This window comes from Pyrus communis, chromosome 11 (genome assembly GCF_041283825.1).
Source record: "Pyrus communis isolate YQ-2024b chromosome 11, ASM4128382v1, whole genome shotgun sequence".
Taxonomy (NCBI): domain Eukaryota; kingdom Viridiplantae; phylum Streptophyta; class Magnoliopsida; order Rosales; family Rosaceae; genus Pyrus; species Pyrus communis.
Window position 1 is genome coordinate 32,053,816 of NC_142575.1, and position 15,311 is coordinate 32,069,126.

The 15,311-nt window shown below is 35.9% G+C and overlaps 2 protein-coding genes across 4 annotated transcripts; one reads left to right on the plus strand and one right to left on the minus strand.

Moving 5' to 3' along the window:
- Positions 1-3,867: 3,867 nt before the first annotated feature.
- Positions 3,868-6,272, plus strand: LOC137742156 (bifunctional protein FolD 2). 3 transcript variants are annotated; one of them, XM_068481925.2, is made up of 6 exons: positions 3,868-4,008; positions 4,334-4,523; positions 4,601-4,784; positions 4,899-5,056; positions 5,242-5,454; positions 5,844-6,272. In XM_068481925.2, the coding sequence occupies exons 2-6, from the start codon at positions 4,410-4,412 to the stop codon at positions 6,072-6,074; spliced, it is 900 nt and encodes a 299-aa protein (XP_068338026.2). In that variant the 5' UTR covers positions 3,868-4,008; positions 4,334-4,409; the 3' UTR covers positions 6,075-6,272. The 3 variants fall into 3 exon arrangements, with proteins under 3 accessions (XP_068338026.2, XP_068338027.2, XP_088536251.1); XM_068481926.2 differs by lacking the exon at positions 3,868-4,008 and adding an exon at positions 4,011-4,240; XM_088680125.1 differs by lacking the exon at positions 3,868-4,008 and having other exon boundaries at positions 4,280-4,523.
- Positions 6,273-11,137: 4,865 nt separating this feature from the next.
- On the minus strand, positions 11,138-13,715 carry LOC137743901 (putative indole-3-acetic acid-amido synthetase GH3.9). Its single transcript, XM_068483830.2, has 4 exons — positions 13,393-13,715; positions 13,205-13,306; positions 12,108-12,931; positions 11,138-11,872 (listed from the first exon to the last, which is right to left on the minus strand). The coding sequence occupies exons 1-4, from the start codon at positions 13,680-13,682 to the stop codon at positions 11,298-11,300; spliced, it is 1,791 nt and encodes a 596-aa protein (XP_068339931.2). The 5' UTR covers positions 13,683-13,715; the 3' UTR covers positions 11,138-11,297.
- Positions 13,716-15,311: the final 1,596 nt, after the last annotated feature.

The following is a 15,311-nucleotide window of genomic DNA, read 5'->3' on the forward strand; positions in this document are numbered from 1 at the left end:
TGCTGCACTATTCGTTATATAGATGAGAAGGAATGAGATATTATATAAAAGAGAATATGCAAATGTATTCTTATATTTTTCATAAGATATTATTTGTAGCGCAATTGGTTAAGAAGATTCGGTTTTGTATTCGAAGTTCAGTGTTTGATTTTCTCTTCTATTGAATATCTAAAATCTTTGTACGGAAAAAGGTGAAAAAAATGATTTCTTTAATTCCATTACTCTATAGTTTAGAGCTTGTGTTTTATTTTTAGGTGGATATTAAAGCTTGATGGTACAATGGTAACATCACTAACAAATAAGTAGGGTGACGCATTCATTGGAAGATAAATTCTAACAGGTTGAGATAGGCCTAACAATTATTGCACAACTTGTTAATCGGTAGAAACAACACGAAAGTAATAGATTTAATTAGGGTCAACGTGTTAACGAGTCGATCGTTATCAGGTTAATCGTTAGGAATCCATTAGTGAGTAGGGTCGTTATCGGGTCACCTGATAAAATATCGTTTGCTAGATTTAGACATTAGACATGACAATTTCTTCGATGACCTGTTAATTTGACACAAAACGGCAAGACACGACCCCTTTAAATAACAGATACACGAACACAACAAATACGATATGTTTTTCAAGCTTAGGTTGAGAGCAGCCGGTCGTTTTATATGATATATCCCACAAAGTTGGTGACCCTTGGCCTCCCAATTGATCACAATTGTAGCAAGTAGTTTTCCACAACTTGCCCAATCGAATAATGAAGTTTGATTCTTGACCTAGCCAACCGCCCATAAAGGGCAAAGATCCAGAGCACTATTTGACTAAGCCAGCCCTCGTAAAAGATTCTTATGTCCAGACGTTCGCATAGGGTATCCTACTTTATTTGAGTGAGATTAGTTTCAGGTAGCTAAGACCAAATATAAGTGATTCGCTATTTGTATGTGCAAAATATAACTTGAAAAGGGAAAGAAAGTGCATGTTTCAGTATCCTTGCTAATACAAATCTTTTTTAAAGAAAATCGTAAAATATGGATTGAAACCAGTTAGGATATGAATGACCACATATAGTGGTGCGGGGGCAAATTTCAGACTGTATTTCACACAGTACATTCTGCATTCAATTATTAGCGCTGGTGAATCATACAATGATGGCTAGAATGAGACTAAAATGTCTCTATAAATCTTTTTGAGCTCTAAATGGTAAACTGCCACAATAAAGTTGCCAACTAGTCTCCTTTAAAAGAAAAAATTAGAGGATCCGAATCCTTCCCGAGATAAACACAAAAAGAAAAACAGAAAAGGGCAAAATTGTAAAATAGGGATCCGAAACAAAAATCAATTTCATCAGTCCAACGAAATTGGGAAAAGATACCCAACCCAGTGAAAAATGTAATTGTCCTACATTCGGCCCGAACAAAATTCTAAAGCCCGGTTGGAGTAGGCAGTTTTTCTAGTTAGGCATGGTCTAGAGGAGTGCACTCTCATTTTTGGGCCCGCTGGATTCGGACAGGCCATGTCGGCTTTTTTTTATTTTTTTTTATTTATTATTTTTTAATGTATTTTTATTTATCCAATACATGTTACTCATAAAAATTGAGCTCAAGTAAGGGATTTTAGCACAAATAGTTAAGCGCATTTATATTTGTCTTCAAGGTCTTAAATTTGAATCTTCTACGGTAGAAAAGTAAAAATCAGCCACTTAGTACTATGGTATAATGATATTTCTCTTCACTTGTAAATGAGAGGTCTTAGGTTTGATTCTCGCTAAATACAAATTTGAACTACATTATTACTAACTCATCCCCTCCCTCCTAGTGTAGATAATATCGTTTGTTCAAAAAAAAAAAAAAAGTAAAAACCAAACTCGAAACTTCTCACAAAGTATAGACTAAACATTAGGTATGAGAAACGAGTTGCGTTTATCGTGTTTGTGTCGTTTTCGTGTCAAGTCTTGTTGTGTCAAACTTGTTATCTTAATGTCTTCTTAACATGTGAATTGATTCGTTAACTAGTCGTGTCATTACATGACGAGTACGAGTTATAATGGGTCATGCAAGAATTCTAGTGATTAATATTTAGATTTGGCAAATGATACTTATTGGGTTCTTAACGGGTGATCCGATAATGACCCGATTCATTAACAGGTTGACCCAAAATAGATTATTTTTGTATCTTTTTATGTTGGATTAACGAGTCGTGCAAAAAATTATAGACCTACTTAACATCACTAGACGAAAGCTCAATTTGATGGAAAATATGCCAAAAACAAAGATAAGATTGAATTTATTGCCATCCTCTTCCCACTCATTTCTTTCCACCTTTTCATATTGTGAGTTTGAAATGAGCATATCAGCCATAGGTGGGTTGTCTTAGCACATTGAGTAGCAAAGCATCTTAAGTTTGATAGCTTCCCATGAACATTTGTTCATTTTTCGAATATAAACATTTGGAATCTAAGTTTGTTAAAAAGTGTATTCGGATTTGAAAGGGGCATATCTTTCAAATTCTTAGCACAATAAAATTGGAGTTTTAAAAGATATCACTTCAATTTCTTTTAAAGATACTTGCTTTTTTATATATATCGTTTCAAGTTTGTGTATATATCAAACTATAATTTGTGTATAAGAGAAGAAAATTATTCACATGTAAGCAACTATGGCTAGTTTAGGGTTACTGTGCTGTGAGAAAAAATAACTGTGGAAAAAAACAAGTAAGAGTTTCGTAAACTATAGTGTTAAAAGTGCTTTTAGCAACAAAAAAAAAAAAAAAAAAAAAAAAAAAAAAAAAAAAACAAGTGAAAAAAAGATAGGGTTAGGATTGTTAATATGAAAATTGTATTAATTAGCATTGTTCACCAGCCTCCACTAAAAAAAATCGTTTTTTGAAAAGCATGTGTCGCTTCTGCTTTTTGTTGTTTTAGATACTTAATTTTGAAAAAAAACACACTTTTTTTTTTTCATTTGCCTAACACAATAAGGCCCTAACTTTTATAAAAATCTACCTTTAAAAAACTTTAAGCAAGGCAAACCAGTCCTAAATAATATCATGTTTCATCAATCAATTTTGGCATAAGACACATGGACAATGAGCACACATTCCTCTAGAATATGGCATTGGATTCAAGCATTTCCTCATGTCATCAGCATGTTCCTACCATTTTGTTCTTCTATAAGAATCAAGGCAAGGCCATAAGCAAGTCTAATATCTTACCCTCTTGGCCAAACAAACAAAGAGACTACTATCAAAGTATCAAGAATGAAGCCCCAAAACATCTGTGGGGAGAGTTCTCTGTGTGAAGAATCGACGAGGGGTTTCCGAGAAACGCTCTGTCAGGCTTATCAGGCCGCCATGGTGGTTATGGCTAGGCATGGAGGTCATAATAATGGTAGGGGTCTCTTAGTTTCCAAACCAATTGGGAGAAGAAGATGGAACAACTATGCAGAAGACCCCATTAGAACTCTCATATTCTTGGGGTCTTGGAGCCACACCTAGGTTTTGAATACTTGTTATAAACTATGTCAAATACGATAGATTATTGGTGATTTATGTGTAATTAAATAATTACCATATGAATGTATCTTATGCAAAATATCAAATATATGGTCATACGTGATATCATAATCGATATTGTTCTGTTTCTTATATGTAAGAAATTTTTTGTTTTTGTCAAAAAAAAGTTTTACATACACAAAGAATTAGGTTCAAAAAATCAAAAACCAAAAAAAAAGAACTGAAGTTGAAAAAATTTGAATCGAGAAAAACTGAACCGAAGTTGAAAAATCGAATTAAACCGAAATCTATTGGTTCAGTTCGGTTTCAGTGGTTCATAAAACAAACCGAAGCGCAATTTTAAAACGACGTCGTTATGTGATTTTGGAACTTAACACCCCCCACCAACCACAACAAAAAGACTTGCGAACGGCGTCGTTTATCTCAATTTGGTTGCTGGTGACCCTAATTTGGTATTTGAGATTCCCCGTCATCTGCTTCTTCCACTTTCGCTAAGCTTGCGGTGAGTATTTCTGGTCCTCCTTTTTTTGGTTGAGATTTCTGGATTGTTTTTATTTTTTTAATTTTTTTATGTTTGTTATTTGATTCTGTGGAGTACTATCCCCATCATTGTTATCTTGTTCTTGGTGTTCAAAAGATTCGGTTTCGGATTTTTTTGTGGAAGGTTTAGAGGATTTTACTGCTTCTTGGTGTTTAAAAGATTCAGTTTCATGTTGGGCAAACTTGCAGGAACTGTAAAGTTCGATGCTTTGGTCTCAGAAAATGTAATTCCAGTTTAGGGTTTTTATGGGTACAGAAAATAAATGGTTGGTTTTACTGGATTACAGTAACCCGCTGCGGTTCGAGCTCCGAATCAGCCCGACCCGTCCTTCATATCTTGAGGATTGAGTGAGTGGCTGATCAATGGCATCGCAATCTGATCACAAGGCTGCGATAATCGATGGGAAAGCCATAGCTCAGACCATCCGAAATGAGATTGCTGAGGAAGTTCGCCATCTGTCGCAGAAATACTGCAAGGTTTGCTTTTGCTGTGGCTGGGTTTTTGATGTTGTTTGGTGGATGAATTTTGACATTGTAATCGGGAAATTGTTTAGGTCCCGGGACTGGCGGTAGTGATAGTAGGGACCAGGAAGGACTCCCAAAGCTATGTGAGCATGAAGCGAAAGGCGTGCGCTGAAGTTGGGATTAAATCCGTGGATATAGACCTCCCCGAGAATGTGTCCCAGGATGACCTCATTGCCAAAGTTCACGAATTGAATGCTACTTCCGATGTACATGGTTAGTTGAATGAATGATGATTGCTCAATTTATACTTTTGAGTTGACAAATTTTTAGGAAGATATTTGATTTAGGCTTGGTGGAATCTGAAAGTAGGTCTAATTTTGTTGACAGGTATACTAGTTCAGCTCCCATTGCCAAACCATATTAATGAGGAGAAAGTGTTGAGTGAAATCAGCATCGAGAAGGATGTCGATGGCTTTCATCCTCTCAACATTGGCAAGCTTGCAATGAAAGGCAGAGAACCTTTGTTCCTTCCTTGCACTCCCAAGGCAAGACACTCGAGTTATGTATTCAAACACAGATAGATGCTGACACACACACATGTATGTTTGGTTTGTTTGAGTATTCTGTCAAACAAGGAACCCTTATTGTCCAGGCAATATTCACATAAAATCTTGAAAGCCGTTCATGTACAGTTGTAGCTTTGTTTTATAATGTTTTTTTTTTTCCGCAGGGCTGTCTTGAACTTCTGTCCCGGAGTGGGATAAGCATAAAGGGGAAGAAGGCAGTGGTTGTTGGCAGAAGTAACATTGTTGGATTACCGGTTTCATTGCTGCTTTTGAAAGCAGATGCTACTGTTACCGTAGTCCATTCCCGCACACCAGATCCAGAGAGTTTCATTCGTGAAGCGGACATTATTATTGCTGCAGCAGGACAGGCAATGATGGTAGGCACTTCATAGATTATAGATCCGTGGTATGCAGTAACATCGTCTTATGACATGCAGGTGTTATCTTATTTCATATTTCTTGGCTTTCCATGAAAAATCTAGTACTTAGTTTTGTTCTAGTTAGAAGAATACGACTAGTTGTTTGGTTCCATTCATCCCAAGTGAAGGAAAAAGGACACTCCATCATCTTTCACTTTGCAGTTGCAAGACAATTCATTAGATGTTTATAAGCTTTCACTAGGCTCTATCGTTGCTTCAATGGAATAACCAACATCTGCCAGTGCAGCTGCATTGTGTCAATTTTGTACTTTCCTTGTCTTCGTTGGCCCTAGTGTCGATTATTGTATGTGTTGACTCAACGAAATCAATTCCTTACTGAATTTCAGATCAAGGGTAGTTGGATAAAACCGGGTGCTGCTGTCATTGATGTTGGCACAAATGCTATAGACGACCCGAGCAGAAAGTCAGGCTATAGATTGGTTGGAGATGTAGATTTCCAGGAAGCATGTAAGGTAGCCGGATGGGTAACTCCTGTTCCTGGTGGCGTCGGACCAATGACGGTTGCAATGCTACTCAAGAACACTTTGGATGGTGCTAAGCATGCTATTGCTCAATAAAGCCCCCCCTCCCCTTGTCCTTTGATCCCTTCATAATAAGCTGCTGCTAATTCCAGTACACATTTCGGCAATAAAGTTGGATTTTTATGGATGTAATTTATAAATTTTACTTTTTATTTTTAAGTCTTTGGACTGATCTTGAGCTGTTTCATGCTATGCTTGTATGAAGAGTTAATTAATGATTTGTTCAGACACAAATTGACACATTTTCTAATACAAGTAGGGCGGGGAATGTGTAAATTGGTAGGACTTACCCGTATTAGGGTGTTAATTTTGTGTGTTTAAATAATTTTATGGATGGGCTTATCATTTTAGGAGCCACTTTAGCTCTTGCTCAAGAAGATATTAAGAAAAGCTTAGCTTATTCTACGTTGTCTCGATTGGGTTATACGACGTTAGATCTAGGTACGAGGTCTTATCTAATAACTTGTGGGTGTGTTTCATTAAACCCCAACAAATTTAACCCAAAAAATCAGCAAATCAAAATTTTAAATTTTCAGTTATGCTTTCAATAAACTTGTTACTTAACCAAGCCAAAATTAGAAACTAACATCACCTATAAAAACTTCCAAAAGTACAAACTAATATCACCTATAACAACTTCAAGTTGATTTTAGATCCGTATAAATTAATTTATGTACTTCTACAAAATCAGTTTACAATTCATGCACTTCTGCAAGATCAATTTCAAAATATTCGGTACTTTTACAAAATTAGTTTAAATTTTTTTAGCATCTTTTGCAAGATCAATTTCAAAATTCTAGCACTTTTGCGAGATAATTTTCAGCATTTTTGCAAAATTAGTTTCAAAATTTTAAGCAGTTTTGCAATATCAATTTCAAAATTTTCAACACTTCTACAAGTTCAGTTTTAAAATTCCAACACTTTTGTATGATCAACTTCAACATTTTTAGCGCTTTTGCGAGATTAGTTTCAAAATTTTAACATTTTCACAAGACCATTTCAAAACTTTCAGCACCTTTTGCATGATCAGTTTCAAAACTCTAGCACTTCTGTAATATCAATTTCAAAATTTCAGCACTTCTACAAGATCAATTTCAAAATTTATGTATCCAAATCACCAAAACCTCAAAAATCAAGTACTTAACAAAATATTAAAGCCAAAAAAAAAAAAATCCCAATTGTTCTCATAAAAGAAACAAAACACTTATAAATCTAGCTAACAATACGAACAAGAAGATGAGGGGAGAAATATGGATAAGAAGTAGGAGAGAGAAGGACGAAGAAGCAGGGGAAAGAGAGAAATAGAGAGAAGTACCGAAGAAAAAAATAGGGGAGAGAAAGGGAAAAATAAGGAGGTAGAAACTCATTTTTCAAACATAGAGGGGTAAAAGTGTAAATGAAAAGACAATTAAAATAAGCCTTAAAAAACAACCATGACATTATCTTGAAACATATATAGAAGTTTATTTTGAGAAAGAGTTGAATTAAAAAAAAAATAAGTTTAAAGTAAACAAATCATAAATATGTATTATGAATATTTATGTGGTTTTTTTTTATTTTATTTTTTATATATTTTGTCAATTACTAATTTATATGTTCGTCTAGGTTTTAAAAGAATTTGAAGAATTATTATCTTATTTATTTAGCGAGACTATTATTTAGTACATTTGCACAAGTCGGGAATGAAAAACAAAGGTATAAATAAAAAATAGAAATATTATTTGTTCCAAACAAAAAAGAAACCTGCAATTGTTTTTTTTTTTTCATCCAAGAAACATTTTCGTTTGTTTCTACATTCCTATCCAGGAAGAATGAATTGAGTTCGTATATGCATGTTAGATGCAGCTATTGAAATAGCCCTTCTAGTTGAGTTACTTTGCCCCTTTCTCACGCTCTGTTAATCAGGAGAGGTATAACTATAGCCAGGTGTTCCTTTTTAGCAGAATGAATTGTTTTTCTCATCCAAAGAGATCTCTGCATGTCTAAGACATGTTTAAGTATCATAAAAAAATAATGGGAGTTTTAACGAAAAGTCGGCGGTACTATTCACTTTAACGAAAAACCACATTTTTACACTAAAAAGTCAATCCTGGTACTATTTATAGAAACTGGAAACTTCCTCTGTAAGCTTTACAATTATATTTCTGAAATTAATTATTTTGTACACTGTGAGGACATATATATAGCCTTTGGCTATTTACAAAGATACCCCTTAACTACCTACCTTATAACAGGTCTAACTAATCACAAGCATTAGCACAGCTAATTACATTTAGAGATAACAGACTATTTAACAGTAACTGAAATGGGTGACTTGTCATTTTCCCTAATACTATTCACTTTACCCTTTATTTTATCATTATCATTAAAACTCAAAGTTTTCAAACATTTTCCATTAGCTTTTCTAAAAATATAAATAGGGCCTCTTTCTTAGACCTCTTAGATATAGAAGACATTTGGAATGCAAAAAGTGAGTTTCTCGGCCCAAAAATGTCTCTGACTTAGTAAAAACCGAAGTTATTAATTTAGGGATGTGCTATCCACACATCATTTTATTTTTTATACATTCCTTGATAATTTTTGTCCATTGATCTTATTCAATTCATCCGATCTAATGGCCGAAAATTAAAAAAATGTGTGAGAAGTAAAATGGGGTATGTAGATATCACACCCCATTAATTTACTGGACATTCATTTATCGATGTTGTATTGTAGTGCATATTTGCTTATGTGCTTGAGCATTTAATTAGTTGCTTTAGCATTTTATTTGTCAACTTTGGCTCGTAAAGTTGTTTGACAAGTGGGTATTTGACAGCACTCTCTGGTGGGAGGCAGAATAAACTAAAACCATGTTTGTCAAAGATGGAAAGATATATGGTCATTGTCTAAGGAGATCCTTCCCTTCCCCTATTTGTTTGTTACATGATCCACGTAAACATATATGGATAACAATTGCGTTCCTATTGCGGGAATGCACATATTCCACATGCGACTCCCCTTATAACTTTTATAATCGGAATAAATTAATTTTTTAATCTTCATTTAAAAATTGTCTCTACAAAAAATCATTTGAATTAGAAATTATTTATGAATCCAAATGTATAGAACCAATCTACAATGTGAGTACCAAGTAACATATTCATGATCAACCGTCCATTTATTTGATATATTTGGATGTGTAAATGATGTCCAATTCAATTGATTTTTTTTGTAAGGATGATTGAGCAATTAAATAGTTATGGTTATAAAATTTATACAATGAATACATGTTATTTATAAGATGTGAAATACATCCATTCACTCATGAGAGAGTGCATGTACTATCAACATGTGGTCGTTTTTCTTCATATAAGAAAAATATTTGATTCCTTTATATTGAAAGGAGAAATGATTTGCACTTTGACACGAATATGTAAACTTTTCTTTTTGTGATTATTAAGAGTTACTATCTAAACTTTGTTGGAACCAAATAACTTAAATTTATAAGAGTTTATTCTGGATTTTATGTGTTATGTTTTGAATTCCTCCCACATGGTTCCAAAGTCTTCAAGGTATAGCTAGTGCATGGTGACTCGGTTTCTGTCTCTCACTAGTGGCGTACGTCCGTCTCTTGTAAAGCCCGAACTTTAGGGTAAAAGTAGTAAACAGAGAATTGAGATCCTTCATTTTCCTCCAACCCTAATCGCCCAAAGAAGGAGTGCTCCTTTTGTATGCGCATGCTGGTGCACACTTGAACATGGTGTCAGATCGATGCATCTACACACACACACACACACTTTATAACGATTGATTAGCACCATGACTATGCTCAAATTTCATACAGGGTGGGACACATCACCTGAAAATCCTGTGGAGCTGCATATATAATTTGAATATGCAACGTGCACCCTTGTGGCATTATTGTGGACTGAGCTGTGTCTTAATTGAATTGAGATCCTTTTTGGTTCTCGCAATCTGGAGTCGACGGACTGAATAGTTCAGATCACTTATTTCAAATCTTACGACCTCTATTAGTCAATCCTACTAACCCACTTCAGAAACATCAATGATAGAGATCCCTCTCTCCCTCTTTTAAATGATCCTGATTACACATTCTGTCGACTACGAACTACTAACGGATTGAGCACCATATTATCCAAAGACCAAAATGATCAATCGATCATGACTAGTAGTAATATGCGTACTAGTTAGTACAATTCTCGGAGGCTTTTTTTGTGTACGTGATAAAACCTAACCTATGGCCCATCGATTGCTGCCTCTAGGTATCCAATTATGCTGTGATCAATGTTAGCGCATCATCTAAAAATGACTTCTTATAGGAAGATCCCATTTTACAATAGCAAATGCTACGCATTCTCCATAGTCTTACATATTTCACTCAAAAGAGAAGGGGCTTGTATTATGTGTGCACTATCAATCTGCATGTTTATTTTTCTTCCTCTAATGAGAATTGTTATTGGTACTCCAAAAATCTCATTTGACACTCGAAACTTTCTATATTTAGAAAGAAAAAATACACATGAGGAGAGCCAAATGAGATTTTTGGAGTGCTAATAACAGTTCCCCCTCTAATATGTGTATATATATACATTTGTGGTCGAATTCCTAGCTCCCTCCAATACTACAACAATGATTTTGTCGCCTTGACATGGCTCAACATGATCAAATACAACTCAACTTTTTGTGGTCGAATTCCTTCCCACCTCATTACAAATTAAAGTACACATTGAATAAAATCAAGAGCTGCGGCATACCAAAGAAATGAGAAACATGTCTAGCTGATAAATGAGATTCTGCAGCTTATCCACTCCCTCTTGTCCCCGAACTTGTTTTAGTTTGATCTAAATAACAATTAGTCCTAATCCTTATGTTTCATTAGCATCGTGAAAACCACCTCTTTGCAAAGTAAAGGTGAGGCTGCTTACGATAGACGATCCTCCTGACCCTCACAAATCGGAAAGCCTTTTTGGCTCGAGGCCGCTCTTATGCATGTGTCATTGGCACGAACTGATATCAGGTCATTGATTTTGGTCTACTATATTGATCTGTTTCATGGAAGCAAGTAACTAACGAAGTAAATCATGAATGCAATGATCAAATTAATTAAGGTGCATATTATATATTGTCTGCAAAATGCATATTTAAACTTATTGCACCAACAGCTTATAGGTGCAGAACCTTTGTTAGTTCAGTAGCAGGAAAATAAAGGCTAACAAAAAGAGTTCTAATCTTGACTATGATCATTAACACACGTTGGATCTAAGGGATCCACTTAGGATCTCTTGGACTAAAGAAACATGCCTTGACATTAGAATCAAGCAGCTTAAGCGCCTTATTCGACTTCATGCACCTCGGCGTTTTATATTGATTGATCGAACCCCCTTGGCTGATGAAATAGTCCATCAACACGTCAAACGTCCCAGGCTCCACCACCCGAATCTCAAGCGGCCCTATGGACTTGTCATATGTGCGGCACCGGCGATAGATGTAGTCAAGTTCCTCTTCCACAGCAATGCAGCATTCTTGCATCAACTTATCATCAAGTGGGGCTGTTAAGTCCACCATTGATCCATGATATATAATTTCCCAATACAGTACGTAGTGGCCGGGTAGACATGATGTATCCGCGTAGCTAGTGTACTCCACAAGAAGAGCATTGAAGGGTTCTAACAACTTTTTTGCTACAGAAACGCTCTTGTGCAAGTCCTCCTCATTAGTTTTGTCAGTGTCAATGCTGAGAACAACATTCCTCCTACAGATGAACCGAAATTGCGGTGCTTTATTGTGAAATCCAGTCACTTGGAGCACATCGCCGATTCGATAACGATTCAATCCTGATTAATCATTCATCAAACTCAAAACAGTTAATTAGCTGTGTGCAGAACAATCTTAGGGTATGTTTAGGAGTGCTTTTGTAAGAAACGGAAATTGGTTTTGTAACTCAAAAACACTTATAACTTTTTCTACCATAAGCATCTTTTGCCCACTCTAAAGGCACTCCTAAACAAGCACTTTAGGATAAAAGGAAATAAGTTAACTAGTGCTAAAACAAAATTAATATAAGTTTACCAGCAAAGGTGGTGACCACCAGTTCATAATAGCAGCCAAGCCTCACTTGCACCAAATCAACAAGTTTATCACTACGCACCTCCTCATCTTCATCTATGTTCATGAGTCGAGTCCCATTCTCTCCCAACGGTATGAATTCGAAATACCCCATATTCGGCAAAAGGGTAAACGACACGTCAGCAGGGTCGGACAAGGGCTTCAAGTTGACACCAAAGTAGCACTCTGAGGAAGCATACATGGTGCAAACCAAGGGAAGTTTTCCGTCACTATAGTACTCTAGAGCTGGGATATATTGTGCCATGGACCCCGTGACCACAGCCTCAATGTACTTCGCTTTAGGCCAAAGATGGCATACAATTCCCTTCCATGATGGAAGGCTACAAATTTCATTGATCTCATCGGCTAGACTAGGGTTAGGGACAGAAATTAAGGGAGCCATTGATGACCGGCATTCGGGATCTGTGATTAAAGGGTCTAATTGGCCGGTACGTATGTCATTGCAAAAGTTGATCCAATTTCGTTCTAGGAATGAAATGGCTCGTAGAAAGGCCGATGCAAAGACGGCGCCAAGCCTCAGGACTTGGTGGCGGTGGACTAGGCCGGAGAGGAGTTGGCAATACATGCTTTGGTTGCTGTCATTGCAAAAAATGGTCTGGTCAGGACTTGTGCAATTGTTAAAAGGGTCAGGGCTACGGCACTTGAAGTGGCTGCTCTTGTAGTAGCTGGTAAGCACCGTTCGAGCTGGTAAGCCGCACGGTGTTGACATTTCTGCCTTCACAAAGTAGAGGAACATAGCCTTGCCCTCATCTAGTCCAGGGACATACCTGCAGTTAGAATATCAAACACATGGGCATAACTGTATATATATACACTTTTGCATATCAAGATAGATACATACACATCCTATTGATGGGTTACGCAAACTGTTACTGGGACCCCAAAAAATTCTGCACGTTTTCCTTTATAAAAGCACAAGAGATATATTTCCTTTAGACAAGTTCATAGGGACTAGTTTTTAGTGCTGGTAACAGTTCCCTATACTATAGTTACAATGTTACGTTAGTAAATTAATGGAGAGAGTAGTTGTAATATTTAACTGGTTCATAATCGGCATAATGAGATTATATAGAAATGTTCTACGATCCAGATCTTCAGCGATCGATGGCATCATCTTAGGCTCTCTTCCTGAAGTTCCTGAACTGCAAATGCAATAAGCCAAGTGTGTCAAAAAAATTGATAAAAAAGAAATAGAAAAGCTTGTAAACAAAGGAAAAGGCAGAGCTACCTGCACAGCATTTCAGTTATGGGGTGGCCAGTAAGGAGAGAAGAGTCTTCGCCATTAGAAATCCTTTGGATGTAAGGCTGAATGGCCTTGTAAGTAACGACTGGGACACATTGCTTAAAAGCTGATACATCTTTTGATCCCTTCATATACTTACTCAAATATTCGGTTTTCGAATTTCGTGATAAGATCTCCTTCAAAATGTTCAACTGAACCCTACCAGCCTTGGCTGTGAGCCTCTCAATCTCCTTCAATGCCTCCTCACCTGTGTACTCCAGTTTCTTCCCATCCATGCTTTTAGTTTACAGCTCTTCTTGTTGCTCAATAGTTTTAGAACCCTATAGGTCTATATATAATGAGTTTGCCGTTTAGTTCTTTTTTGCATTTCAACATCTCTGCAACCTAATTGGGAACAGTTGGTGCTGACGGCATCCATAATGTGGCCCCTACATTGATTTGTAGAAACTATAACAATCTGGCCCCTACATATCATGTGTGCAAAACCATAACAATGTGCTATACGCACCAAACTTGTTTACTAAAAGTTTCATTGAGCATCTTTCAGATTATTCTGGCCCCTACACGGCTACACCAATTACCATTAACTAGTAGCTATTCTGCTTGGACGCATGAAATTTACATTAAACAATTTCATAGTTTCGTTTTATACTACTTGCATGATCTTCAAGTCTAAAGATTCTTAATTGAAGAACATGATTAGTGCTCCTTGGAGTGGACACAACTTTGGTCAATTAGCGTAATCCACATTCGTTTATTAGTGTCCATATTTAATTATATCAGGGAAGCTAGTTGAAATGAGGAAAATATACATTTCAGTTGTTGCTTAAATGATTACTTTTGAGAATTTTATTAATATGTCGTTAATGTTTAATTGATAATGTCGTTAATATTTTATTGATATATTATCATAATTAGATTTTGTTTATTTCAGTAACTGAGATTTGTAAAATCTTCATCTAACCAATTTTCTTATGTTATATTTCTTGTGATATACTATTGGTCGACAAGTTTTCAAACACAAGTATGCTAGATAAATTAATGGGTCTTGTACTTGTTAATCACAATTATGTCACATCAAGGCTAGGATGATGTTCTACTACTGATATCAAAACTTATTGTCCCTAACATGTAAAAGAATCAAAAGTTGGAATATTTTTTCTTGCCAATTGCACCATAACATGATGCATGATTTGGATCATCTACATTTTTTGGATGACGGGAATTGGATCCTCTCCTAAGCTTGGGCTCAGGAGCTTCCTGACCAACACACAAGGGCCATTGGATTTTGATCCAACGGCTACAAACAGGGGGTCCTCTGAAAGTTATAATAATTGTAGCCGTTTAATCAAAATCCAACGGTCCTTGTGTGTTGGTCAGGAGGCTCTTGAGCCCAAGCTCAAGAGATGATCCAATTCCGACGAAACTTAAGGGAGAGGGCAATTTCAATTGTTGAAATGATCACTTATTGTTTGAGAGCAATTTATAAAATATTAACAACATATCGATTAAATATTAAAAAGTGATCATTTCAATAATTGAGATTTATGTATTCGACCATTTTATCAGCAATCAAGATTTGTATATCGATGATTTCAGTCCATTTTCCATTAAACTCCTCCATAATAATTGATGGTGATTAAAAGTGTATATATAATCATGTGTATGCTTGTCGCTTTGATAACAGGACAACGTGACGTACGTTTTCAAATGCTCATTGATTTTACCACACTCAGATCACAAGTATCTGGTTCTACATCATGGATTGTCCACATGCTATATATAGAGAGAGCTTTTTGCTCCTTTCTTGCGCCAATTAAAGTATGAAGAAAGCTCAAAATCAACTTCTTTCTTTCAGTATCTGTTCTCCTTTAATTATCTCTCAGAACAGAATGTGCGTGTAA